General features: G+C 46.9%; 2 protein-coding genes across 18 annotated transcripts in view; both read left to right on the forward strand.

Annotated features, from left to right (window-relative positions):
* MPHOSPH9 (M-phase phosphoprotein 9) overlaps positions 1-14,737 on the forward strand; it is a 58,678-nt gene extending 43,941 nt beyond the window's left edge. For 6 of the 8 annotated variants that reach the window (XM_078435893.2, XM_078435896.2, XM_078435897.2 and 3 more), the window contains 8 exons: positions 2,384-2,518; positions 3,396-3,571; positions 4,310-4,456; positions 5,236-5,356; positions 6,119-6,222; positions 6,963-7,210; positions 7,526-7,594; positions 10,790-14,737. In XM_078435893.2, coding sequence (XP_078292019.1) covers positions 2,384-2,518; positions 3,396-3,571; positions 4,310-4,456; positions 5,236-5,356; positions 6,119-6,222; positions 6,963-7,210; positions 7,526-7,594; positions 10,790-10,891 — 1,102 coding nt within the window. In that variant the 3' untranslated portion in view covers positions 10,892-14,737. Of the gene's footprint in view, positions 1-2,383; positions 2,519-3,395; positions 3,572-4,309; positions 4,457-5,235; positions 5,357-6,118; positions 6,223-6,962; positions 7,211-7,525; positions 7,595-10,789 lie in introns of those variants that run through there. The other 2 variants (XR_013551397.2, XM_060612118.3) reach the window with 2 other exon arrangements.
* A 1,204-nt stretch (positions 14,738-15,941) lies between these two features.
* The window catches only part of PITPNM2 (phosphatidylinositol transfer protein membrane associated 2), a 144,765-nt gene continuing 136,334 nt past the window's right edge, over positions 15,942-24,372 (forward strand). For 3 of the 10 annotated variants that reach the window (XM_081790644.1, XM_081790642.1, XM_081790641.1), the window contains exon 1: positions 15,944-16,501. The gene's annotated coding sequence lies outside the window, so the exon portion shown is untranslated. Of the gene's footprint in view, positions 16,502-24,372 lie in introns of all 10 variants that reach the window. The other 7 variants (XM_081790643.1, XM_081790645.1, XM_081790647.1 and 4 more) reach the window with 5 other exon arrangements.

Below are 24,372 nucleotides of genomic sequence, written 5' to 3' on the forward strand. Positions count from 1 at the left end.
TGGGTGGCTCAGTCGGTTAAGCATCCGACTTTGCTCAGGTCATGATCTCGCGGTTCGTGAGTTCAAGCCCCGCGTCAGGCTCTGTGCTGATGGCTCAGAGCCTGGAGCCTGTTTCGGATTCTGTGTCTCCCTCTCTCTCTGACTCTCCCCCCGTTCATGCTCTGTCTCTTTCTGTCTCAAAAATAAATAAACGTTAAAAAAAAAAAAATTAAAAAAAAAGAAAGGTGATGTGTTGGAAACTAAACATCCACAACAGGACGAAGAATCAATAATGGGCAGTATAGTCATTCTGTAGGCAAATGATTAAAGTGACACACCTGTGTGTGTTAACATGGGGATATCTGAAACATGTTGAGTAGAAGCAGCAGCATTAGAAGGATGTGTACATTAGGTGGACATTATTAAAAAAAATACAAACAACCACATATATAGAGTTTTGTCTTTCCATTGAAAACACGTATGGTAAGATGTTAACATTTGTTAAAACCAAGTACAGGTGCTCATAGTGGTCTTTGTCTTTTTTTTTTTAATAAAAAAATTTTTTTAATGTTTATTTTTGAGAGAGACGGAGCAGGAGTGGGGGAAGGGCAGAGAGTGAGGGGGACACAGAATCTGAAGCAGACTCCAGGCTCTGAGCTGTCTGCACAGAGCCTGACGCTGGGCTCAAACTCACAGACTGTGAGATCATGACCTGAGCCGAAGTTGGATGCTTAACCAACTGAGCCACCCAAGTGCCCCATGTAATTTTCTAAAAATGTTTGGAATGTTTCTTAATTTAAAAATTGAGGACCAAAGCAAGGGAGTGACTGGGAGTTGAAATGAAAATAGAGGCAAGTCGTAAGAAATTTGACTGTGAAAGGGAGCAGAGAGAGGAAGACTGCTCTCTCCTCTAGGTTTCTCTTCTTCGCCAAAGTGTGATGCGAGGTTATCACCTGACCATCAGGGTTGGGTAAGAGGTTTGAGGAGAGTGGAGAAGCTGAAAGGTAGTCCTGTTGGAGAATTGGAGCTCGTTGATTACAGAAAGGTATGTTGCCAGCCGGTGTCGGGTGTCTGTTGAGATGGTGAGAGTGATTCTGTAATGATAGCCCAGTCTGCACGGATGGGTGGCTTTTTTCCAGCAAAGCCCAAGTGTAGGACTGCAGACGCTCAGAAGTGAGGCCCCTGTGGTCCTCCAGGGTTAGGTCTCTGCTGCCAGTTGGGTGTGATGGGAGGTGAGCGGGGAAGGGGGCAAGGCAGTGAGTAACTATTATCGGGGGTGTGCGTCCCAGAGTAGGTAGAGAGGAACTGGAGGGGTGATACATAGAAATTGGTGAGGCCAAGGATCACAGGCCTCGGGGACACAGTGCCTTGGTGATACTTGAGTGTGTGAGCCAGAAGAATCTTTGAGTTGCGATTTCTTAAGTGGGGGGTGTTCGCTGTCGATGACAGAGTCCATTGAGTGTGTGCTGAGGGGGGTGAGTGAGCAGGAGCAGAGTCCAGTCACTAGGAGAGGTCGTGGACCGCTCCTCTGCATGGACCCTGACGTTGCCCAGAGCGGGGTCAGAAGCAGGTGTGGAGAAGACGAGACCGGTTCTGGAGTCTAGCGAAGGGCCAGGTAATGCATGATGTGTGAGCCTCAGCTGGGCAGGGTTTTCATAAGATGGGGCAGGTACTAGCCTAGAACTGCACCACTCAGTACATTAGTGCCAGTCCCCACGTGTGGCCATGAAATTTAAATTAATTAAAATTACCTCACAGTTCGTGAGTTCGAGCCCCGCGTCGGGCTCTCTGCTCTTAGCTCGGAGCCCGGAGCCTGCTTCGGATTCTGTGTCTCCCCCTCTCTCTGCCCCTCCCCTGCTTGTACTCTGTCTCTCTCCAAAATAAATGTTAAAAAAAGTTTTAAAGTTCATTAAAATTAAGTAGCATTTAAAAATTGGTTCTTCACCTCACTAGCCACAATTCACGTGTTCGATAGCAGTATGTGACTAGTGGCTACTGCATTGGACTGTGAGATGGAGGATGTTTCTGTGCCGGTCTGGCAGGAACAAGAAGGGTAGTCTGGCTGGCGTGGCCGTGGCCTGAGCTACGGGGCGTGTACGAAGCATAGGAAGTGTGGTGGGAGGTCGGTTGGGGGTGTTCAGAGCCGCGTAGAGAGGGGAGTACCTGAATCTTGACCGAAATGCAGAAATACTCCAGAGTAACAGAAAACCTAAAATAACAGTTCAGTTGGATCTGAAAACGATGAAACAGAGTTCACGTATCTAACGTAAGGTCGCTTTATGCAGTCTTTAAATTCCTGTACAAATGCGTAGATGACGTTTCAAAGCAGGTCGTTTTCTGTACGTGTTCAGTCTGAACTGAAGCACGAGCCTGTAACGCCTCAGATCATTTCTCGTTGTCCTAGCACGCTGGCCACCTCCGACGTCAGCAGACGCAAGTGGCTGATACCAGGCGCGGAGTATTCCATCTTTACTGGCCAGCCTTTGGACACCCAGGATAATAGAGTGAATAACCAGCTGGTGGAAACCTGTGTTCCCGGGTAAGGTAGCTTTCTCAAGGGTCATATTTAGGAACTGTTACGGTTTCATAGAGATTTTAATTGCTTTTAAATGTTCAGGAAGATATAAAGAGCCTTCTCTTTGTGGCTTCAGTGCCTTAATTTTGAGGACGTGATTTTTAGTTTACTTTGAAAAACGAATGCTTTTAGGATTCTTGACCATCAAAGGCTGTGCAGAACGTCCCCCACTCTGTGCTCCCGACACAGTGGTGCGCTGCGCATGGGCTCTCGGTTTGGGTAAGGTGTCGATCCTCTCAGGCTCTGGATAGCTCGAACAACCGTATTACTCCAGAGCACCATATAAATACGATATTCCTGCCTGTGCGAGGCTGGGAAAGTGATTGGGAAGCACTGCACTGTTATGTGCAGGTTCGATCGTAACGTATTTATATTGTAAAGCATACATTTTCATTGTGGAGCGTAATTGTCAGCTCTCGTGTTACTCCCCTGACAACGCCACGAGCTCTGTCTTAGCTCAGGCTGCTGTATCCAATCACCGCAGACTCGGCAGCTTAAAACAAGAAACACTTACTCTTGCGGTTCTGGAAGCTGAGAGTTCGACGTTGGGGTGCTGCCAGCGTAGTTGGGTTCTTGGTGAGGCTCCTCTTCCTAGTTATATGGTCTCTCTTTGGTGACTGTGTCCAGACAGAGAGATGTTGTATCGCTTTTTTTTTTATAAGGGCACGAATTCCATCAGGGGGGTCCACTCTCATGATTTCATCTAAAGCTGATCACCTCCCCAAGGCCTCACCTCCTCCCACCATCCACTGAGGATTGGGGCTTCAGCATACGAATTTTAGGGGGAGGGGACACAAATATTCAGTCCATAGCATTGCATGTCTTGTAATTATTATTTAAGGTACCGTTCTCCTCCGGAAAAGGATTCTTCATTTGGAAGTTCACCAAGAAGCGTATTGATAAAGAAACAGAGAGAGATTTCAGATACACCAATCATGAAAGCTTTAAAAGAACTTGATGAAGGAAAAATATTGAAAAGTTGGGGCACACAGACAGAGAAAGAGGACACCTCAAATAGTAAGCATTTTTTCCTTGTTTGATATAGATAGGTAATAGATTATAGATACCTTCCCCTTCGCCCCCCAGTTACATCACCTTCTTTAAATCCCCTGGTTCATAACTTATCACAATCATGGCATAATAGGCACCTTTTATACAAAGCACACTACGTGTTACGTTCTGATTAGTAAAGATTTATGCGGCATTCTTAAAGGTATTTGAGAAATTTCTACTTCGGTTTGTCTCACGTCAGAACGTTAAGACCGTTGGTATTCATAAAGTGAGCTGTAACGGTTTCTTCTCTCCCTTTCTTGGTTAATGAGCATCTCTCAGCAGGACGAGAAGTCTGGGAGGCCTGTTTTTCTCGCATGTGCAGCTCAACGGTACTTGCGTCTCCTCCTACTTACTCCAGTGCTCACTTGGTCGGGCCTGCTGATCACACGGTTAACATTTTCAGCATTGCATCTCCAAAGCACTATCTCCTAGTAAATAAATTAGTGACCTGGTTTCTAAAAATAATCTCTCTTGAAAAATCACCTTGAATGGCACTTGTAAACGGAGCCAGAATGAATTCGTTATAAACTCCCACATTTTTCTTCATCCAGCATTTTTTTTATCCTTATAATGTGCATTTGCAAATAATCATTCTAACCTAAATGATGACAATTGCTTGCCTGGTGTAATCATCTGTTAAAGGGAGGTAACTGAAGCTAGGTTTGTTTTGTTTGTTTATTTTTTGACCTTTGTCTGTTACAGAATTAGTGAATCCTCGGCAAACCGAAACGTCTGTCAGTGCAAGTCGGTCCCCAGAGAAATGTGCCCAACAAAGACAGAAGAGGTTTAACTCTGCTTCACAGAGATCCTCGTCTTTACCACCTTCGACTCGTAAATCAAGTACTCCAAGTAAGAATTAGATGTATATATCTCCTGGACTCAAGAGTGGCATCCAAGCCGTGCACACATGCCTGATGTTTTCTGTTTGCCTTCTGCTCTCTCCCTGGCACCTAGTAGAGTACTTTGAACGCAGGATCCCAAAATAGAATCTTGTTCAATAACAACATTGCCTGATTGCACAGATACTACAACTAGAGCTGAAGAAATCACAGTATATTAAAATATTTTGTGTGTCCAGCAAATTTTTTTTGCAACTAATACCACTTCACAGTTTTTCAGATCGTTGACAGTTGTCTAATGAAACATTAGTTCAAACAAATTAAGCTAGCTTAAAAAAGATGCTTCTTTGCATATATTTGCCTCAGGTTTCTTTAGCCAGTTATGGATGTGGTTTTAAAGGTTAAACATTGGATTTCTGTTTTCTCAATTTTCCATTTTGAGAACAGCTGAAGATATCTGTATATAACTGTGTTATAGGAATGTTCACTGGTGTACTGGTGTTTCCATCTTATTTCCAGTCGACTTCTAAAATCCTGAAAAACCAGTTTTGAGTCAGGGTGCTGAAACTACAGTCTGATGTACTAAAGTGTTGGCAGTGGTTCCCTCTAGATGATATAGGATTGTGAGTTATTTTTATTGTGTGTGCTTTTATTTATCTTTTGGAAGGTTTTACAATGAAATTGCATTCCATTTAAAGTTAGAAAACGTCCTGAAAAAGAAAGCTTGTTTTGCCGATATATGTATTATATAGAAGAAAAAGAATATTTCCTCTTCATTTTCTTCTGCAGCAAAAAGAGAGATTATGTTAACACCAGTGACTGTGGCTTATAGTCCAAAGCGATCCCCTAAAGAAAATTTGTCCCCGGGATTCAGTCATCTACTTAGCAAAAATGAAAGCAGTCCAGCTCGGTAAGTTCTCTAAAATAGTAGATTAAAATATATATATTCTCGATTTTTTTTTTTTTTTTACAAGTGTCAGCTTATGCCTATAGCTGTCACTCATTTTTCATTCATCAGTGGGAACTCTGTGGTTTTAAATCACTTAAATGAATGTCATACTAAAAAAAGTACTATAAAACATGAAAACAGTTTTTAACCATATAAACTAGCTACTAGTAAATTTAAATACCGCCTCAGAATCCCTTCCAGCTTTTGGATATAGAATGATAATTCTTTGTTTTCCTGAAAAGGTTTATGATAGAGGGAAATTTTTGAGCCATTTGTACAAGAAGGTGGGCTGTCCTGGTAAGTTTCCCTGGGCGCCTGAAAAAGTGTCCTCTGAAGTGGACTCAGCAGTGTGTGTGGCCGGGGGAAGCCTGACTCCTCAGATGTAAGAGCTGGTGACCTAGCTCTCTATCAGGCTCTTGGAGAAATTACTTAAGCACATTGAACCGCAGTTTCCTTTTCTGTAAAACGAGGATAATAATACCTGCTCTGTTTATTTTATAAGGTTGTTATAAACATCAAAGGAGACAACATATGGATAAATGCCTTACGTGTCTAATACGGAATTTTGTGTTAGAAATACAAGTTTCAGTTTTAGAAAGTCGTATGACCAGCTTTCTTTTTAAAAAATATGTGAGCTAACTGGATGCCAGTTCGTCTTTCTAGTGGAGATAGGGAAAATCAGTTAACATTTTCTTCTCACAAGTAACTTGCTTCATTCAATAGATTTGATATACTTTTGGATGATTTAGATACTGTTCCTGTGTCTGCGTTACAACGTACCAATCCAAGAAAACAACTCCAGTTTCTTCCTCTAGATGACTCGGAAGGTATCTTTTCCTAAAAAATTATTAGTTATGGTTTTAGTCCTTCATTTTGTGAATTTCTGGTATCTTTTCAAGGTTCTAAATGTTCTAATGTCCTGCACTTAAATAATTTTTCCGCGCAAGGGCTTTTAAAAATAAGCATGCGTGATGTTCATATTGTGTGTCAATGTTGTGATCCTCATTTAAAAGTTGGGAAACTGAGGTACAGGGATTGTTAATGCTTCCTTACCAGGGCCATACTGTTCAGTTTTTCTGAATATTTATATTCTGTAACTTCTATGCAGCTTAGGTATTCGGTGATTTTATTTTCCTTTTTTCTCGTTTATCTTCTAAGTTTGGAATAAAGTTCTAAGATAATGCATGTGGATCACTGGGGCAGGCCCATGAGACTCTCGCTCTTTACCGTTGGTGTGGCTGTGTATCCACTAAATGTGTAGTTAGTATTTAACTTTTGTTTTGTTTTGTTTTTTGTTTTGGCTTTAAGTTTAAAGTTCATTTAACTTTACAGAAAGTTTACCTACCTTGACTTAGGGAAGTTGTGCAGGGTGTCAAATCGAGGGTAAGACTTTTAGAATTCTTTGGAGAAAAAGCACTGAGTAAATATGATTGATTATTGTGTCTCTTTTCATGTTTTTTGGTTTGTGGCAGCCATTTTCAGAAAGTGAAGTTGGATGACATATATAGTTATGTAAAGGATCTATCAAGAAAATTGATAAGAAATAAATTTCTTTTCTCTCTGACAGAAAAAAAATATTCAGAAACAGCCACCGACATCCATGTTAATCATAGCTCTTCTCCTGAACTGTTGCCAAACGGAGTGAAGAAAGTGTCTGTGAGATCAGCCTGGGAGAAGAATAAATCAGTTAGCTATGAACAGTGTAAGCCCACGTCAGTAGCACCACATGGTAATGATTTTGAGTATACAGCAAAAATTAGGACCCTAGCTGAAACGGAACGGTTTTTTGATGAACTTACAAAAGAAAAAGACCAGGTAAAAACAAACAAAACTTAAAAAAAAAATCTTTCTCTGAACTCAAATGCTTATGTCTGAGGGATGGTCAGAAGGGAGTTACTTGAGTCAGACCATCCCAGGAAGTTACTGTGGATGCACACCAGCGCTGTGCTAGGAGTGCATTGGAGCTAAGCTGTCCTTGCGGATTAGGGCGGAGGGACTTACGTGAAGGCGAGACGGACAAGAAAATACTAGGCTGAAGTCTGTCTTGTCCATTCTGTTATAAACTCCCCAGCCATGAATTAGATAGAATTCTTCTGTTTTTACTTAATTTGTTTTTGTGTGTGTTAACAGATTGAGGCAGCGCTAAGTCGAATGCCTTCTACTGGAGGACGAATCACTTTGCAGACAAGATTAAATCAGGTGAAATATCTTACTTACCTTGAATCTCCTTTAGAAGCGTGATGCCGGTTAGCGCTCCATTTATCCAGGATGATGTTTTAGGCATCCTGAAGCAACTGGGAGGAAAAACTTTTAGCCTTTTAGAAAAGTGGTGATTATAGTGCATTTTAGAACTGCAGGCTAGCTTTCGGGAATAAAAAGTGATTTTACCTTTGTACTTCATGAAAAAGATGTTCATGCCTTCATGCCACTCTGCAGTTTGTCTTTTAAAAGATGGTACATTAAGTTAATACTCTCACATTAAATGTCCCTTTTGGTGTTTGTTTCTTCCTCCCCAATCTAATTTATTTCTGAACCCCTTTCCATTTAGTAAACATGTAAAAAACAGTTGCACTTTGCAGCTGGATGAGCTGTAGAGGTTAAAGAGAGATGTGATTCCACCATCGGGCAGGAGGGTGCAGGCGAAGCGACTCGTGTGCGTTTCTTTTCATTGCTTTTCAGAGAGAATTAAAATGCACGAAACCATGGGACATTTAAAATCGGCTCTTTTTGTAATGTTTTAACCATAACGATAGGGATAGGTCTCTTACATAACTGCATGTTTTGGCTTTTCAGTGCTTTAACTTTAGGAGAAGTTCATTTTCAGGTTGATCTGTGATACCAGAAGGAACAAAACGCTAAGAAAACAACAGAGGTCTTTTTCTAGGACCTATTTCCCTAACTTCTCTTTAAGACTTTAAGTCTTTTTTATTGTTTTTGTTGTTCTGAAAGTCTTTACTCAATAATTGATAAGACTCAACACAGGAAACCCTTCCTCCTTTTTGGGAAGGAAGAAGGAAAACTTGTAGATACTCCGATGCTAAATTTATCTGAAACATTTGTTTAACATATTTTTGTGTAATGAATATAAGCTCTTAAAATAACTTAAAAGGCAGTAGTTTCTGTTCATACATGTCAAAGCTGTTTCTGTCCAGTAAGGAGACCAGTGACAGCAAAAAGGGGCTGAGCATGCTTATATAGGATTCATAAGTGGAAAAGGTAAAATTGGGCAGAAAAAAGATGAAAAATATTCAGCCTGACCAATGAGTAAAAAACAGTACACATTTGAACAAAAGCATTATTTTTAAAAAATGTTTTATTTACTTTTGAGAGAGATGGCGGGGGGTGGGGGGAAGGAGGGGCCGAAGGGGGTGGGACAGAGGATCTTACGTGGGCTCCGCACTGACATCAGCGAGCCTGAAGCAGCACTCAAACCCACAAACCATTAGATCATGACCTGAGCCGAAGTTGGACATTCAGTCGACTGAGCCACCCAAGTGCCCCCAAAGCATTATTTTTTTAAAAAAACGATTACATTGACAGGTATTTAAAGAAAGATGGGGGAAAAAATAAAGCCCAGTACCCAGGATGGAGAAAATTATATTCTCATACACGGCAGGTGGAAGCAGAAATTATCACAAACTTTTCTGGAGTACAATTTTACCTAGGTCCAAAGCTTTAGAATTTTGGATTTCTTTGGACATAGCATTTTTATTTCTGGGAATGATTCCTAAGGCAATACTTCCAGGTGTTTGTAAAGAAATATTTTTTTAAGAGTATTTATTGCAGGAGCGCCTGGGTGGCTCAGTCGGTGAAGTGTCCGACTTTGGATCAGGTCATGATCTTGCAGTTTGTGAGTTCAACCCATGCTTTGGGCTGTCTCCTGTCAGTAACACAGAACCTGTTTCGGATCCTCTGACTCCTCTCTCTCTGCTCCCCTCCCCCCCCCCCCGCAAAAAAACCCTCCAAATATTTAAAAAAAAAGAATATTTATTGCAGCATTATTTATGATATCCAAAATTAGAAGCAACCTAAATTTCTACTAAAAGATTCTTGGTTAAATCTAATGGAATATTGCACATTGATTTAAAAGGATATCATAGAAAGATATTTCATAACAAGTTCAATTGAAAAATGTGGTTTTTTTTTAAACTGAGTTGAATCCTCAGCAGCTTTTTTTTTTTTTTTAAGTTTATTTATTTTTGAGACAGAGACAGAGCATGAACGGGGGAGGGGCAGAGAGAGAAGGAGACACAGAATCGGAAGCAGGCTCCAGGCTCTGAGCCATCAGCCCAGAGCCCGACGTGGGGCTCAAACTCACGGACTGCAAGATCGTGACCGGAGCTGAAGTCAGACGCTTAACCGACTGAGCCACCCAGGCGCCCCGAAAAATGTTTTTAAGTAGAGAATTTGTTTTTATTTTTCTTCTTAAAAATGATGTGCATATCTGCAGGAAAAATAAAGGAAAGAGGAACAATGGTTATTTTTACTCATCTGTCTTCTAAATACTTTATCGTGAATGTGTGATCTTTTAATAATTAAAGTTGTTAAAGAGGAATTTTTAAGTTTTATTACAGATACCGTTGGAGTTAATACTGAATAAAGTATCTAAAATGATAAATATATATTCCAGGCACTATTTACTTAACACTGGTACTGCTTATTTAAAAATAGCAGTTGTGAGGCACCTGGGTGGCTCAGTTGGTTGAGCGTCCAACTTTTGATTTTGGCTCAGGTCATGATTCCAGGGTTGTGGGATCGAGCCTCATGTCAGGCTCTGCGCTAGGCATGGAGCCTGTCTCTCTCCTTCTGCTCTTCTCCCCTGCTTGTGGTCATTCTCTCTCTCTCTCTCTCTCTCAAGAAAGAAAGAGAGAAAAGAAAGAAGTTGTTACATTGCTTCGTTGTGAGAGCTCTTGCTTCTTGGGAAGCAAACTCCTCCATCATTTTCCTTCCTTTTTAACTTAGAAATTCTTGTCAGAAAACAGTTGTTCGATATATGTATACGTGAGATAAGGCACCAGTTCAACGTGTCCATTTCTTCTGGTGAAATGTGTGAAGAACCTCCTCGGTTCCTCTTGTTCTGTTCGCAGTTCTGGAGTCAGGGAATTACCTCTTTCCAGTGAGCCGCGCTGCCCTTGCTGGGGTTTCCACATACTCAAAGTGGCACATGTACTGAGGATATGTTAAGGTGCAGCAGTTGTTTTGAGTGGTTGAAACGTTGATTCATGTTGTTAGTTTAAAGAAATCCGATGATGTGCATAAAAAATATAATAATTCTGTAAGTTTAATGTTTATACTAGTTCTTTTGTTAAAAGAAAGGTCAATTTGGTGGTAATTATAGAACCAGTGAACTTGATGTAGAATTCTAATTAAACGTTTCCTGTTATTTTCCCTTAGGAAGCCTTGGAAGATCGTTTGGAAAGGATTAATCGAGAACTGGGTTCAGTTCGAATGACATTAAAGAAATTTCATGTTTTGCGCACCTCTGCAAATCTCTGAGATTTGTAGCCATTAAATTTTGAGACATTTTTGTTTGCACTAATGTATAATTATGCACTCAGAAAAGGCGAACTATTTTGTACTGTTTATAAGCCTTCAAATAGTAGTTTTACAATCATGCTATTCTTTACACTTGCTATTTTATACTTCAAATGGCCACATATTTTCAAGATATTTTTGTTATGCTCAGGAATCTCTTGTATATTTTACTATTTAAAAAGTCTTATTTTTAAATAGTATAAGTCTCCAGTTTATATCAATAGTAAGGAAATGTAAACAGTGGAGGCAGCTTGTTTCTAAACAAATAGTGTTATCCTTTTACAATGAACTTTGCACACTAATTTTATATACTTGTTCTACATTGTGAATATGATTCTTTTTTTTTTTAATAAATGCTTAAGAACAGCTTCCATAATGATAGACATGCTGAATGCAAAAAGCAAAAGAAAAATGCAGCATTCCCTGGATTTTAGTTGTGTTGAGATTTAAAAAAAAAAAAAATTGCTAATGCAATTCCTGTTAGGAACATGTCTTAGAGTGAATGTTAGAATAGTAATAGTGGAAATACTGGAAATGATGGAATATTGGAAAGTTTTGAAAACTATGAACAACTCATTTTGTTTCCCTTGAACTTTATTATTTGTAAGGAAAGAAAAATGAGAGCTGTAATACTCTAATTCTTTAGTCATATATGTAGTGCTTTTCAGAAAACGTTAAACAATCGGAGCGCTGTAGCTTTCTGCCCATCATTCTGAATCCGTGACCCACTTGTGACAATAAATCGATGGATAAAACTTTGATGAAATACAGGCCGCCGCCCCACTGGATCGTCAGAGCGGCCGTGCTTCTCAGTGCACATGGCTTCGGTTGTCAGAGCCCTCACAAGGACAGTTTTAACCCGGCCCCCCCCGCCCCCCCCCCCCCCCCCCGACTCCGGCCACAAACGACTCCCGCAGTAGGTGCTGTAAGGGCGCCAGGTTTAGATCAGGGCAGCCCACCCTGCTAATTCACGGATGGGGAACGTGTGTCGCTGGAGCCTTGGACCTTTCTTCTGGCCTTGCCGGAGGGCTCCAGCTCACCGCCTGGGCGGTCCCTCTTGGCTCTCGGCGGTGGCACGTGGGCCGGAGGCTGTGCTCTGATCGGCACTAGTGGGTCTGTGTTCTGACTGCTGGTCTGGTTTGGTGGCCAGTCAGAATCCAGTGCCCACGTATTTGTGTATGTGTTGATAAATAGATTCATTCTAAACTTTCCAAATTGATTCCCATTAACAATGCTCAGGTTTTAAAGTTTGGTGTTCTTTTGAGTCTTTTCTTCTTATGTAACCTCTTAACGGCTTATAGATATTATAGTTATGAGCCAAGCCGACCATTACTCCACCAGGATCTACGTATGCCTTTGAGCTGGGTTCTCAAACTGTCTTTGAGCACCCTTCACCAAAGCTTACCTGGCTGAGCCCCAGGCCTGATGCCCCAGCCGAGCACCCTTCTCAGCTTGGAGGGCGTCTCCGCAGGGAGCGAGGGGGTCTCCGCAGGGAGGGGCCGGCTGACCGATGCCCCTCTTACTCCTATCCGTGAATCGAACCTTAGATCCCAGCTCCTGCCACCAGTTGAACACCTCGAACTAGTCACAATTATTCATCAACGGAATAAGTGCCTTTATTTGTGGTATTTTTTTTCTAGCCTTTTTTTTTTTTTTTTAAGTCTCCTAGTTGTAGCAAAGAAAAAGTTAATTTTAATCAAGCTCCAGTACAGCTGTGTCAAAATCCAGTTAAGGGATTGACTTTACTGATGGTATTCCCTTTGTGTTCTATACGTGATATTAAAAACTAACTTGAAAATTAGGATATTCATTGTTCCCTACTTTTATCATAAGTAAAGTCTACTACCTTCTTAAGAATAGGAAATTGCCATTTCAGAAGAGATTATGGTTTTATCTTGTGAAGGAGTTATCTTAGTCTCTGTTGGCTTATTCCAAGAAAGATATGAAATACCTTCAAAATCTCTTCTGTGCTCACTCTCAGAACATGTACGCTTTTATTCTTGAAATGTATAATAGATTGGAAGTATCAGTCACTTACTTAAAAATTAAAAAAATTTTTTTTCTTCTTCATAGCTGTGAAGAGAACCAAGGAAAATCCTTTCAGCCATCTTTCCCTTTTTTGTGCTTAATTTACCCACAGGAACACTCAAAAACAATTGAACCCCAAAGATGGCAATCTTAGAAAGCAGCTGTTGTTCCTGGGAGGTGAGCCACTTTGTTCCTGCTGGGGCTAAGCTGCAGTGTAGTAAGAACCCGAGTGGGAGTGCCTTTTTAAACGCATACAGAGTTCTCTCTTTCACTTGGGTCTGCCCCCTACCTTTCCAGAGCCCCGAGGCACATTAGGTATTCAGCTGACTCAACAGAGGTAGCTAACGTGGCTGTGGCCGTGCTGGGAGGGCACCGTGCTGGGACGGAAGGGACAGGAGAGCCAGGTGGACCTGGGTCACCACCAGGCTCAGGCCTGCCTGCCTCGGCAGCCAGCGGCAGCGAAAGATAAGATGAAGTGATAAGAAACTTCCTAACAATTTAAAGAAGATTATGTAAAGTACCTGGTGCTTAGTCAGTTTTCAGTAAAAGTACATTTGAGATTCATTCCTAGTTTAAAAGGTCTTTCAATTTGAAGTAGTGATTTAGCACTTTTTAAATAGAAAAGTAGGTTGTGTCCCCAGCAATTGACTTAAAAATTACCTTGGGTTGGTTGATATTTGTTAGGTGGTCTAAGGTGTTCTCTCCACCTTTTTGCATAAAGAAAAAAATTTCTTGGAGTTTGATCTTCTGGTATAAGGTTCTTTTTTTTTTTTTTTTAAAGTGACAAAGCTGGTAACCTATTGAGTGTAAGTTCAGAAGCATCTTAAATAGGTGATTTGGGGGTTATCTGATATAGGCGATTTTTCTTAAAAAAAAAAAAAAAAGTGTTGGCAATGTAACCAAAATAACTGCTCCTTGGAATGTTCTGTAATTAGACATGTAAATTAGGTGATGGCCTGTGAAGCAGGACTACATGAAGAAGTGCCTGCCACTAGAAGATCCACATGAAGGTTATGATTTGAGAGTTCGATAAACAACCGAAACATGTTCCCCTTTTTAACTCTAAAAAGCCAGGTGCTTTGCCGAATGCTATTTAAATTTGAATCCTGCACTTAACATCTGTAGTAAAATCAGACATTTTTGTCATTTTAATTTTTATCTCAAAAGCGGTTTTCACTAAATTTTAAAGTGCCACTTGTGCTGCGAGTCTTTAAGAAGCTTTAAAAACTAAGTGTGTACCTAGAGCCCTTTAAGAATCATACAGGTAAACCCTACTCACCAGCCATGAGTGAGTGTGTGTGGCCTATGGTCATGAGGTTTACAGGTCTGATTCAACCAGTTATATTGCACAAACTTCGCAGGAAATTATTGTTGCCAAGAGTTCTGTGGCAGTTTGATAATAAACTACACCAGTATTTTTAGGACCTGTGTTATGAAGCTTTCTCCTTCTTATGTGTGTTTTATTTCAATAGATGCCTCTCAAATAGGGGGAATCAAGCCATAAATTTGCATTTGCTGGACATGATACACCATGTCATTGCTGTGACTACAACCTTCAAAGATACTTATTCACAATTGCACTGTAACAGTGACCAATATAATGTGAAAAACTTGCTTCCTCCAGTGCTGCTGATGGTTGGGCAAAGACAAGTGCTTCTTGCCGCTGTCTTTAAAGCTAGGCAAGTACTGGAGTGGTGGAACTGTAAGCTCCAGGAGAGCCGGCGGCCATCCTGTCTTCATTCTTGCATATAGGCACTCAATAAATATTTGTGGATATGAGCTGTCTTGCGATGCTAGTGTATTTATTTCTGCCGGGTAACCATGGGGTCTGCTTTTTGATGGTAGTAAGGCCTCTGAGTTTATGGGTTTGGGTGTAATCATGGCAAGGTTACAATGGTATGCAGGTGCTCAGTTCTGAGTGGCTGATGGGCAAAGAGCCTCACTGGAGATCTGCGTGTGCCCCTAAAATCTTCCTCAGTGGGTCTCAAAGGCACATCGTGGTGGAGGGAAGGTGAGAGTTCGGTGTTCGATGGGTCACCCTCTCTTGTCTCAGAGGGATTGTCATAAGGTCATAAAATGGGTATTTTAAGGAGAGTTCTGTAATGACGGCCTTCCTGGCCTAGTCCCCAATTCTGACAGTGACCAAGGGGACGAGCAGCCTTTGGTGGTTTTGCTCTCTCTTTGTCTCAACAGAGTCTTGGACTGCTTTAATTTTAGCACTTGCCCTTCCAGAGGAAAGCACTCCTTTCAACTGCAGAAGGTGATACACTTGGTGATAGGGAAGCTAGGTTTTAGGTGTGCCCATTTAATTCTATGACTTCAGATCTTGGCAAGCGAGTCCATTCTTGCTCAGTCTAAATACACGCTTCACGATTCCTTTTAAATTGCACCCACTACCCTCTTGGTCTCTTTGTTTACGACCGGAGAGTCCAGCCCGGAGGGAACATCAGATGAAGCTATTTCTGACCCTCTTCCAGTTTCTTTGGAGGTCGGTGGGCTGGAGCTGCGGGCGTACCCTCTGGCTGTTACTACTCCCACCTTTTCTGACGACCAAGGGGCGTTTTCATCTTTTTAGCCCAGAGCGAAAGTATTCGGTGTCGAGGAAAAGAACTGGCTGCCTGTGCGCTGCAAACCGGGTCTCTAAGCCGATAGGAGTATCCAGCATCTGGGTTTGGGCCTCAGTTAACTACCTCCGGTTTGGCCACAACATTCCAAGTGCTTCACGACGTCGCACGCGCTTTGTTCCCCTAGACTTGTCCTCTTACTCCTCAAGAACTTGATTGTTTAAAAAAAAAAAAAAAAAAAGCTACTTAAGGGTGCCGATTGCCGCAAGCCCGCTCGTGCCCTTCCGCAAATGCACTTGGCTCCTCCAGCACAGTTACAAGTCTGACGGGCAAGGCCGACGGGGTTGGAGGAGCCACGAGCAACCCCCCCCCCCACCCCGACCCCCACGCCCCGGAGAAGGGAGGGGGGCGAGCCCAGGCCGCGGCGGGGAGACCGCGAGTCGGCCCCGAAGTTTGCCGGGTTTCTTCCGGCGGAGCCCGGCCCTCGGGGCGGGCGGGGGCGGCCCCTCGCCGGGACTCGCCGCCGCTCCCCGCGCGGCCTGACGGAGGCGCAGGCCCGCCGCCGAGTGGGGGAATGCGAGGCGGGCCCGGCGCGCACGGGCAGCAGCGGCCGCTGGGGCGCGCGGGGCACGGCGGCGCCGCGGCGTAGAGCTGTCCAGCCCCGTCCGCGGGCGCGCCCGGCCCCGCGCCCCGCCGGCCGCCGCCTCGTCGTCCGCCGCGACCCGCGGGGCCAGCACGTGCGCGCCCGCCCGCCCGCCGCCCGCGCCGACGGCCCGGGAGCATGCCCGCGGGGGCCCGGCCGCTCGCCCGGGGCCAGCTGGCGGCGGCGGCGGCGGCGGCGGCGGCGCGCGGAGCCGCGGGGCGCAGCCGGCCGGGCCGGGGCCGCGGGGCCCGCGCCTCCCCGGCGGCGTGAGGCGGCGGCGGCGGCGGCGGCCCAGCGCGGGCCGAAGAGGACGGAGCCGCGGCCGCGCCGAGCGGGGTGAGTGTCGCCGCGGCCCGGCCGGAAGGCGGCGCGGCCCGGGGACCCTCCTCGGGCCGGCGGCGGGCCCCCGGAGAGCCGGGCGCGGGGCGGCGACCCCGGAGGCCCCGGCTGCCCGCTCGCCCGCCCGCCGGGGAGGGAAGGAAGGAAGGAGGGAGGGAGGGGAGGGAGGGGGGGAAAGTGGGAGACCCGGGCCCGGCCGCCCCGCGCGGGGAGGAGGGTGTGGCGCGCGCGGGGACCCCTGCCTCAGGAAGTCGCCCCGGAGCCCGGCCCCCGGGGACTCGCCGGCCCTCCGGAGTCGGGCCCCAAATGCTAATTGCCGAATTTCCGTCGGTTGCGGCCGGGGCGCGGAGGACTCCCCTCCCCCAGTGACAAGTGTCGCCGCGGTCGGGGGGCAGGTGTGTGTGCAGCACCGGGCCTGTCCGGGCCGGCCCCGCGCTCTTGAGGAAGGGCCAGGAAGGGGCCGGGAGGAAGTGGTGGGCACAGCGCTCTGTCCAGCCTTGTGCGGTTTCCCGCCTCCAGCCGGACAGCCCTCCAGCGCCGGCTGTGGCCCGGTGGGTTGTGTGGGGCCTAAGCACGGGGCGTGGCCCTCGGAGAGGGGCCAGAACTTAGAAGAAGGTGCTCCAGATCCCCCCCTTAGGCTGGGGGGAAATCTGGCCCATCTGCATCCTGAGAGTCTCCCTTTCCTGTTGTAACCTGGCGTGCCGGCTGTGTTAGAGCAGGCAGCTTCCCCTTCCAGCCTTTCTCGTCTGGGGCTCTGGCTGTTTGGGGGAGAGGGGGACACTTCCCGCCTCCCGCATAATGTGTGAATCCACCCACACAAGAAACCCCAAATCCACATTCTAAGTAAACAATGTGCTTGCTCCGCAAATGTCATTTCAAGGCTTTTCCTCTAGCCCGGTCTCCTTTCAGTGGACCTGCTGCCCCTATATCGAAATTCTAGATTCCTCACCCTACACTCCTCTCCCTGCCTCATAGGGGCTGGGGCACTTCTGCGAAGTCTCAGGCCTGCATGCTTCGCCCTCTGCAGAATCGGGATTCTTCAAAGGAGACCTCATTTGAGCATCTTTCTTGGTCCACTAGCAGCTCTCACCCCAGCGCCCGCCTGGGAGTCCCTGGAGCTGATAGGGTAGACCCCTCTCCTTCATCTGGACCTGGGCTAGCACCCAAGCGCCCGGCGGGACAGTCTCTGTTCTGAAGTGTCATTGCATTTTATGTCTCTTGTGTGGCTCTTATCGCGCTCTGCCTTATTTTACGGTTACTTTTTGTGCCTGGCTTATCTCCGCTCGCTGGCTTATGAGCTCCTGGAGGATGGGAGTGGAGTTTGGTTCATTCCCAGTTCCTCCGGCCTGGCTTGGCACCCTGGGCACAGTGAGCTTCTAGATGGAGTAGAAGCCCCCACCCCAGCTTGCCTGGGGTGGGGGTGGGGGGCAGGCTATCTAACGCCTGGGCTGTTGCAGTGAAATTATTTTGCATCTGCTAAGAATCTGTACGCCCTGATCGGAAGAGATGCCCGGCCCTCTCCCTTTGCAAAAGAAACACCATGAGTTAGGTAGGGCTGTTTTCTTGTAGGGAGTGAGTCGCCAGATGACTAGGACAGTACGAGCTCTGCTGTTCTCTGGGTGGTGAGCGTGGGACGGTCCTTCTCTCTGGCCTCCCACAGCTCACTGTGGGCGGGAGGCAGTGGGGCAGAGAATTGGACTCCACGGGTCAAGGTTCCAGGCCTGTCTGTCCCACAGTGTCTGTGCGAGCTTAACTAAGACACTTGGTTTCTCTTGGTTGGTCCTTGTGGAATCTGAAAGAAAATTCCTCTGCAAGTACGGGCCCCTCAGGATCTGGGCCCTGCCTCTTCCCTTCTCTCTTATCAAATTTCTCTTATCAGGACCCAGGCTTGTCTTTACAGGCCTTCCCCGGGTAAAGGGGATCACCCCCACCTTTGTGCTACCCCAGTATGACTCACGGTGTGGAACAGCAGTTATCTGTTTATAGGCGCCCCCTCCCCCAACCTCCCCACTTAGACTGAGCTCCTGGGGGAGTGGTGCTGAGTGCTTTTCTCTGTACCCCCAGTGCCTGGCTCATGGTCGGCTCTCAGGAAAATGTTGGGTGAAGGTCGAGGAGTTGGCTCGGATGCTGCCAGGAGCCCTTTTCGTCCCAAGTTGACTTCTTGTAGATTCTCAGGGGATCCACTTTTCTCCCTCTCTATCTAGAGGCCAGTTTTAAAACCAAGCGGATGCTTCTAACCATCCCATCCGGTTAAGTCTTTCCGACTTGGCCTCTGAGAAGAGCTATTCATGGAGAATGTGCAGCGTTTGTAGAGATTAGAAGAGGAAACTGCTGGTCCTTCAAGATCATTGCCTTGCTGCTTTTGAAAAGATGCCACGGGCCATGTGCCCTGCAATGGAGGGGTCCTAAGGATCTCACTCGTGAGGACTTAGCGCTGGGCAGGGGAGGTGGTCAGAGCGAGCAGTCATGTGCTCGCAAGCCTCTTCTCAGCCCTGCTTACGTGAGGTCAGCCCCTTGGCAGACGGCCGTTCTGAAACCAGCTTACCAGGATCCCGTGCAGGGGGACACGGATGTGGCCAAGTGGTCTTTGCTTCACCGTAGCTCATTCTGTTGATGTTTATTAACCTTCTACTGGTACCTGGGGATGTTGTTAAATAGAGCCATGACAAATCCCAGTCTGGTTTGCTCCAAAACCTGGAACAGGGGCATTGACCCCCTCTCTGCTCAAGGCTTCCTACGTAGTCTTGTATGAAAACTGTTTTAGAATCTAGGGCCAGGCAAACTTTGCCTCCGGCAAGAAACTAGGTTGCCACTTCCTTTGACAACGAGAAGGAAGGTGGGGAAAGACATGACGTGTGTGCATACTGTGTGACGGGCTTCCTCGTTAGTCCTGGGGGTTAGTAAGTAGTGTTCTTCCCCATTTTCTCAGAGAAAGAAATGGAAACACAGGGAGATTAACTGATTTGCCCAAAGGCTCTCTGATTTGTACCCAGTTCTACCTGACCCTCCCCGTACCGCCCACGCAGTCTTTTCGATTGATTTACAGTTACCTTTTCTCCTTGGCTTCCAGGATGCTTGGTGTACAATGCATTATTCCATCTAGCAATTGTATTCACTTACCCTCGTGGTCAGCATATTTATTCCTACTTTCCTTTGTGTCTGTGTGTATGTTTATGTGTAAACCTATCTGTATTCTTTGCAAGTCACAAAAGGTTTCTGGAAAACAGGACAGGTAAAGTGAGTTAAATACAATAAGTAGCATTGCACCTAAAACTTAGGCCGGTCACCGTGTGGTTAGGGAGATGTACCCCACAAGTTACACAGGTTGTGTGTGTTAACTGTTGCTTAAATGGCAGGCACAGGGGCACCTGGCTGGCTCTGTGGTACAGCATGCAACTCTTGATCTCACGGTGGTAGGTTCAAGCCCCACGTTGGGTGTAGAGATTACTTATAAAAATCTTAGAAAAAAAAGATATTTAAATGGCAGGCACAGAGGAGGAGATGCCCTTTCTGGGTCAGGCAATCAGGGCTGACTTCCTGGAAGAGGTGGGATTTGAACAAGGCCTTGACAAATAGGTGGAGTTTTCATGGCCACAGCACCTGTGAAGGTGTGTGGGATTAAGGTCTAATTACAAAGGCCACACCAGAAAAGTGTGGGTGTGAAGGGAGAGGACTGGTCTAGAGGGTAAAGGGGGGGGGGGGGGGGGGGGGGGGGGCGGTTGAGTGATGCCTTTTCACACTGTCTCTAGCCCTGGACAGAGTGCCTGAGAACACTGGAGTTGGGAGAGTTGCACCCCGTTAAAGACTAGAAGTTGAGGCCAGCAGAAGAGAAGTGACTTGCCCAACACCCCTCTTTCAGCCTGGACCCAGGTCTCTGATTGCCAGTTCAGTGCTCCCTCTTTATACTAGCAAGGCTGATGACAGCGGCAGCCTCACACGTTGGCCCTTTCTCCTGTAAAATGGGTAAAGGGGTGCCGACTCCCTCACACCCAGCCCAGCAAACACCATGACAAACCCAGGCTGAAGCTTTATGGCCAGAGACACAGAGAGCGCTGTTGGAGAGGAGAGCTGGCATTTGCTTTCATTACTCATATTAACAACTGCCCTTGCCAGAGGACGGGAAGAAAATTAACCAACAGGCAGGGTTCCGGTAACAGACAAATCAAAACCCGAAGCAACGGCCTTGGAGGAGAGCATGGAAAAAAGCAGTTTCACATCCTCTCCTGGCTGAAGCCTCATCCTTCGCAAAGCTTTTCTGTTGTGGAATGGGGTCAGGAGTCGGGGTGCAGGGCAAGAGCAGAAAGTCTCCAAAACAGCAGCAGGACTCGGGGGACCGGGAGGCAGATCCTGTCTCAGAGCCATGTAGTAGGCGGGGTACGGACCTGCCCACCTGCGGCTGCGGGAAGGAGAGCCCTGCAGAGCAAAAGACTTCCACTCATAATATATCATACATCGCTTGTGCACACAGTTCAGGCTCCTGAATCCCGGCCATTCCGTCTATAAGGTGTCACGGACACTACATCAGGGAGCATAGAACCGCTGCCCTAGGGGAAGGGCAGGCTAGGTTCCTGTGAGCCTCTGGTCACACGTTGGTTCACCAATCAGTGCATCACCTTGTTTTATGTATGTTTCTGTTTAAAGATGCCTAATATAGTAGATACTGTTATTCATTAACACAACACAGCCAACAGCAGTTACACTCACACCTGAATGAAGCTTATCTAACATGGGTATTTCCTCTGTGAGGCCCATCACTGCTCGGAAACAGGGGGCTGGTGATTCAACACTGGGCCCGTGGCCACTTCACATGGTGGAATCACAACGAAAAGCACCAAAATGTGAGAAAACGTGGCACTAAATAGAAAGCAAAAAGGACACTCGTTTACAGTCCTAGAGCTGAAACAAAAGGCAGCGTGTTACCTTGTTCAGCCTCAGCTGGGATCACACACACTGGATGACTCAAAATCCTTCCCTGCCTGCGCATGTTTGCAAATGTCCACGTAAGCACCACGACATGGTAACGTTAGTAAGGAATTCGTAAATACGGAATCCGTGAATAGTGAGGACGACCTGTGTATACAGAGCGCTTCCACAATGGCTTCTTTCAACTTGAGTGCCACAGCATTCCTCAGAGATAAGGATGGACTGTTACCCAAACTTTACAGAAAGAGGAAACGGGCTCAGAGAGGTATAGTAACCTGCTTGCGCTCGCAGAAGCAGCTGGGCGGGGCCAAGATTTGCACCCACCCCTGGTCGGCTCCCACGTGGCTCTTCCTCCTCATGTCTGGCACACATGCGGTGGGATTCTTTTCTCCTCGTGTCTCCCCCAGTGCAGGGACCTGGTCTGCCATTCATGCCATCGTATCCGCCCCCCCCCCCCCCCCCCCCCGTGTCTCCAGCATCTAGCACAGGGCACCTCATTGGTGCTCAGTACGTACGTGGGGAATGGAAGCTAAGGCTGCAGATTCTGGTGTTTGCTATCTCGGGTGCCATTGAAAAGGACGAGTTCTCGGGCATAGGTCCCCTCCTTTGGCTCCCCTGTGCCCTCTTTCAGAAGGTGCACCCACCTCTCCTTTCCACAAGCCTGCTGTCTGGAGGTGCTTGTGGGCACCCCGCCCCCAACAAGGGAGGGTCAGCAAGCCTACGTAGGTCCCTCTAACTGCTCTCTGCTGAGAGGAGCTGAGGGTAGTCCTTCACCCAAAGGAATGACCCTCTTAGGGAGGTGTTTCAGGCCAACGTGGGGCTTCCTATGGCTTCAAATCCTGGCCTTGTTCCTCCTGGGAACGTTTCCAGAAACGTTTTGCCCCGTGTGCCCTGTTAAGAGCTGGAACGCAGGTAATACAGATGATTGCTCGTTCTTCTCTCTGAGGCTGTTTCCCTTTGCAGAGGTGGTTCCTGGGGATGGACGGTGGGGATGGACGGCCTTTTCTCTTTGGGCAGCTGGGGGGGGGGGGTTCCCCCCCCCCCCCACCCCCCCCGGCCTCTGTAGGGCCTGGCTGACTCATCGGCTGTGCTGTGGAGCAGGGTGCCAGCTCTTTCCCCACTGCTGCCCTGCCAGGACTGAGTCAGGCTCTGCAGCCTGCTGGGCTCACCTGGCCTCATTCCACAAAAGAATCCAGCCCCCCGCTGGGGGCTTACCAGGCGCCAGGGTCCCTGAGTGAGGCGGGGTAGAGGGAGGGCCAGCTCAGCAGGTGCAGCCAGCTGTCCCCTGCTGTCCCTGTGCAGCCCTTTTTGAGGCCATCTCGAGGCGGGTGAGGGGAGGGAGTGTGTGGCGTAGAAATAAGGTGACCATTCTCATTTTCAGTGGCGAATACTCGGGCACAGGTTGGCCGAGGGGCAGGGCTTCCCCGAGGTCTGGAAGCTCCGCTAAGGCTGGTTTCGTGATAGCACGTCCACTCCCCTCCTCTGTCCTACTGGAGGGCCCATTAATTGCTTTTCTTGGCACTTTGTAAGAGTTGACTTTTCACTGCATTTTCATGAGAGGGGGAAAAAACACCCAAACATTTTCTGCAATTACAGTTTTTCCCTCTTGGGCAATCACAATGGAAAAAAGCATTTAAGTCCTTTGGAAACCACACATCAGCGAGGCTCACCGAGCCGGGTGGGGAGCATTCGTCAGGGCCAGACACGAAGGCAATTCGGCGGCTACCGCGTAGGGAAACAATCATTTCACATTTATTTTGGGTTTGCAGCATATTTCAATTAGTTCGCCAGTGTTGTGCATCTGACAGGCCAAACGTTTATTATGGTTGAACCATCTGGGAGGTGGGAGGCCCGCAGCCCTTCCCCCGTGGCAGTCGGTAACTACTAGTTTAAAGGAAATTTGTTTGATGTGTTGGAGAACCCGACACTAAAACACCATTAATAACAAAAGCCTGGAGAGTTCTGAAAGCTCCCTGGTTTAGCCAGGGACATGGATAATCCAAGACCTAATTTTTCCTCTGCGTGTGTGACATTTTCCAATACAGTGAAGCAAAGTTCTGAAGTGGCTTGTTTAATTGGTCCAGAGCACGGTCTGTATTAACCCCGTGCGGAAAGGAGCTCATTAATTGGGAGTTGGATGCAGCGAGGCCCGAAGCCCGTGCCTTTGCTGCAGGGAAGTAGCAAGGGAGGTGGTTAACAGATCCCTGCATTAGTATGCAGCTGAGCTCCCGTCCTGTGCCGTGCTAGAGAACGTTGGTTTTATTTCGGTTCCCAGCCTCCGGTGACTCACCGTAGCATCGTGAGTTCACGATAATGACTGCTGACCAGCCCGGTCCGTCCCGCGCTCCTGGGTACCAAGGCTTACAGCACTCTATTACACCCATTTTTCTTTTTACCTCTGTTATTTCCCCTGGCTAGAAAGTCTCTTTCCTGAGGAATGTTCTGTCTGACTTTCCAGCAGGGGGGAAGAAAGGAATTCAGAATCTTACGACTGGATGAACCGGAAGGAGCATTGGAAAAAACCAAGTCCAAGGGTTTGACCTTTCCGTGTGGAGGAATGACTTTCTGTTTCCCTGAAACCTTAAGAGCCTAGGGCTGGACGTGGAGCAGAATTGAGACTCAAGGACACAGTAGTGAACTGGAGGCTGGCTCATAAATTCTGGGCCAACCAGTTCACTCAAGTTTGTCCTGGTGGCCTGGTAGCTGCAGGACTGGTGTTTGGAGGGTTTTAGGCTAATAATGGCACGTGTCTCGTACCCAGTTAGGTCGACCTTTAATTGTGGACTTTTCCAGATACCGAGATTCCTGCTCCAGGAGAAGGCTCTTCCCTCTCGAAACCGCAGTGGGGACCCCTGGTCTGGCCCAGCTGTTCAGCAGGCTGAGGGACTTGGCTTGTTTGTCTTTGAACCTAGTGCCTGGCACAGTGGCTGGTCGTGACGCAGGGC

Source organism: Panthera onca, chromosome D3 (genome assembly GCF_046562875.1).
Source record: "Panthera onca isolate mPanOnc1 chromosome D3, mPanOnc1 haplotype 2, whole genome shotgun sequence".
NCBI classification, from domain to species: domain Eukaryota; kingdom Metazoa; phylum Chordata; class Mammalia; order Carnivora; family Felidae; genus Panthera; species Panthera onca.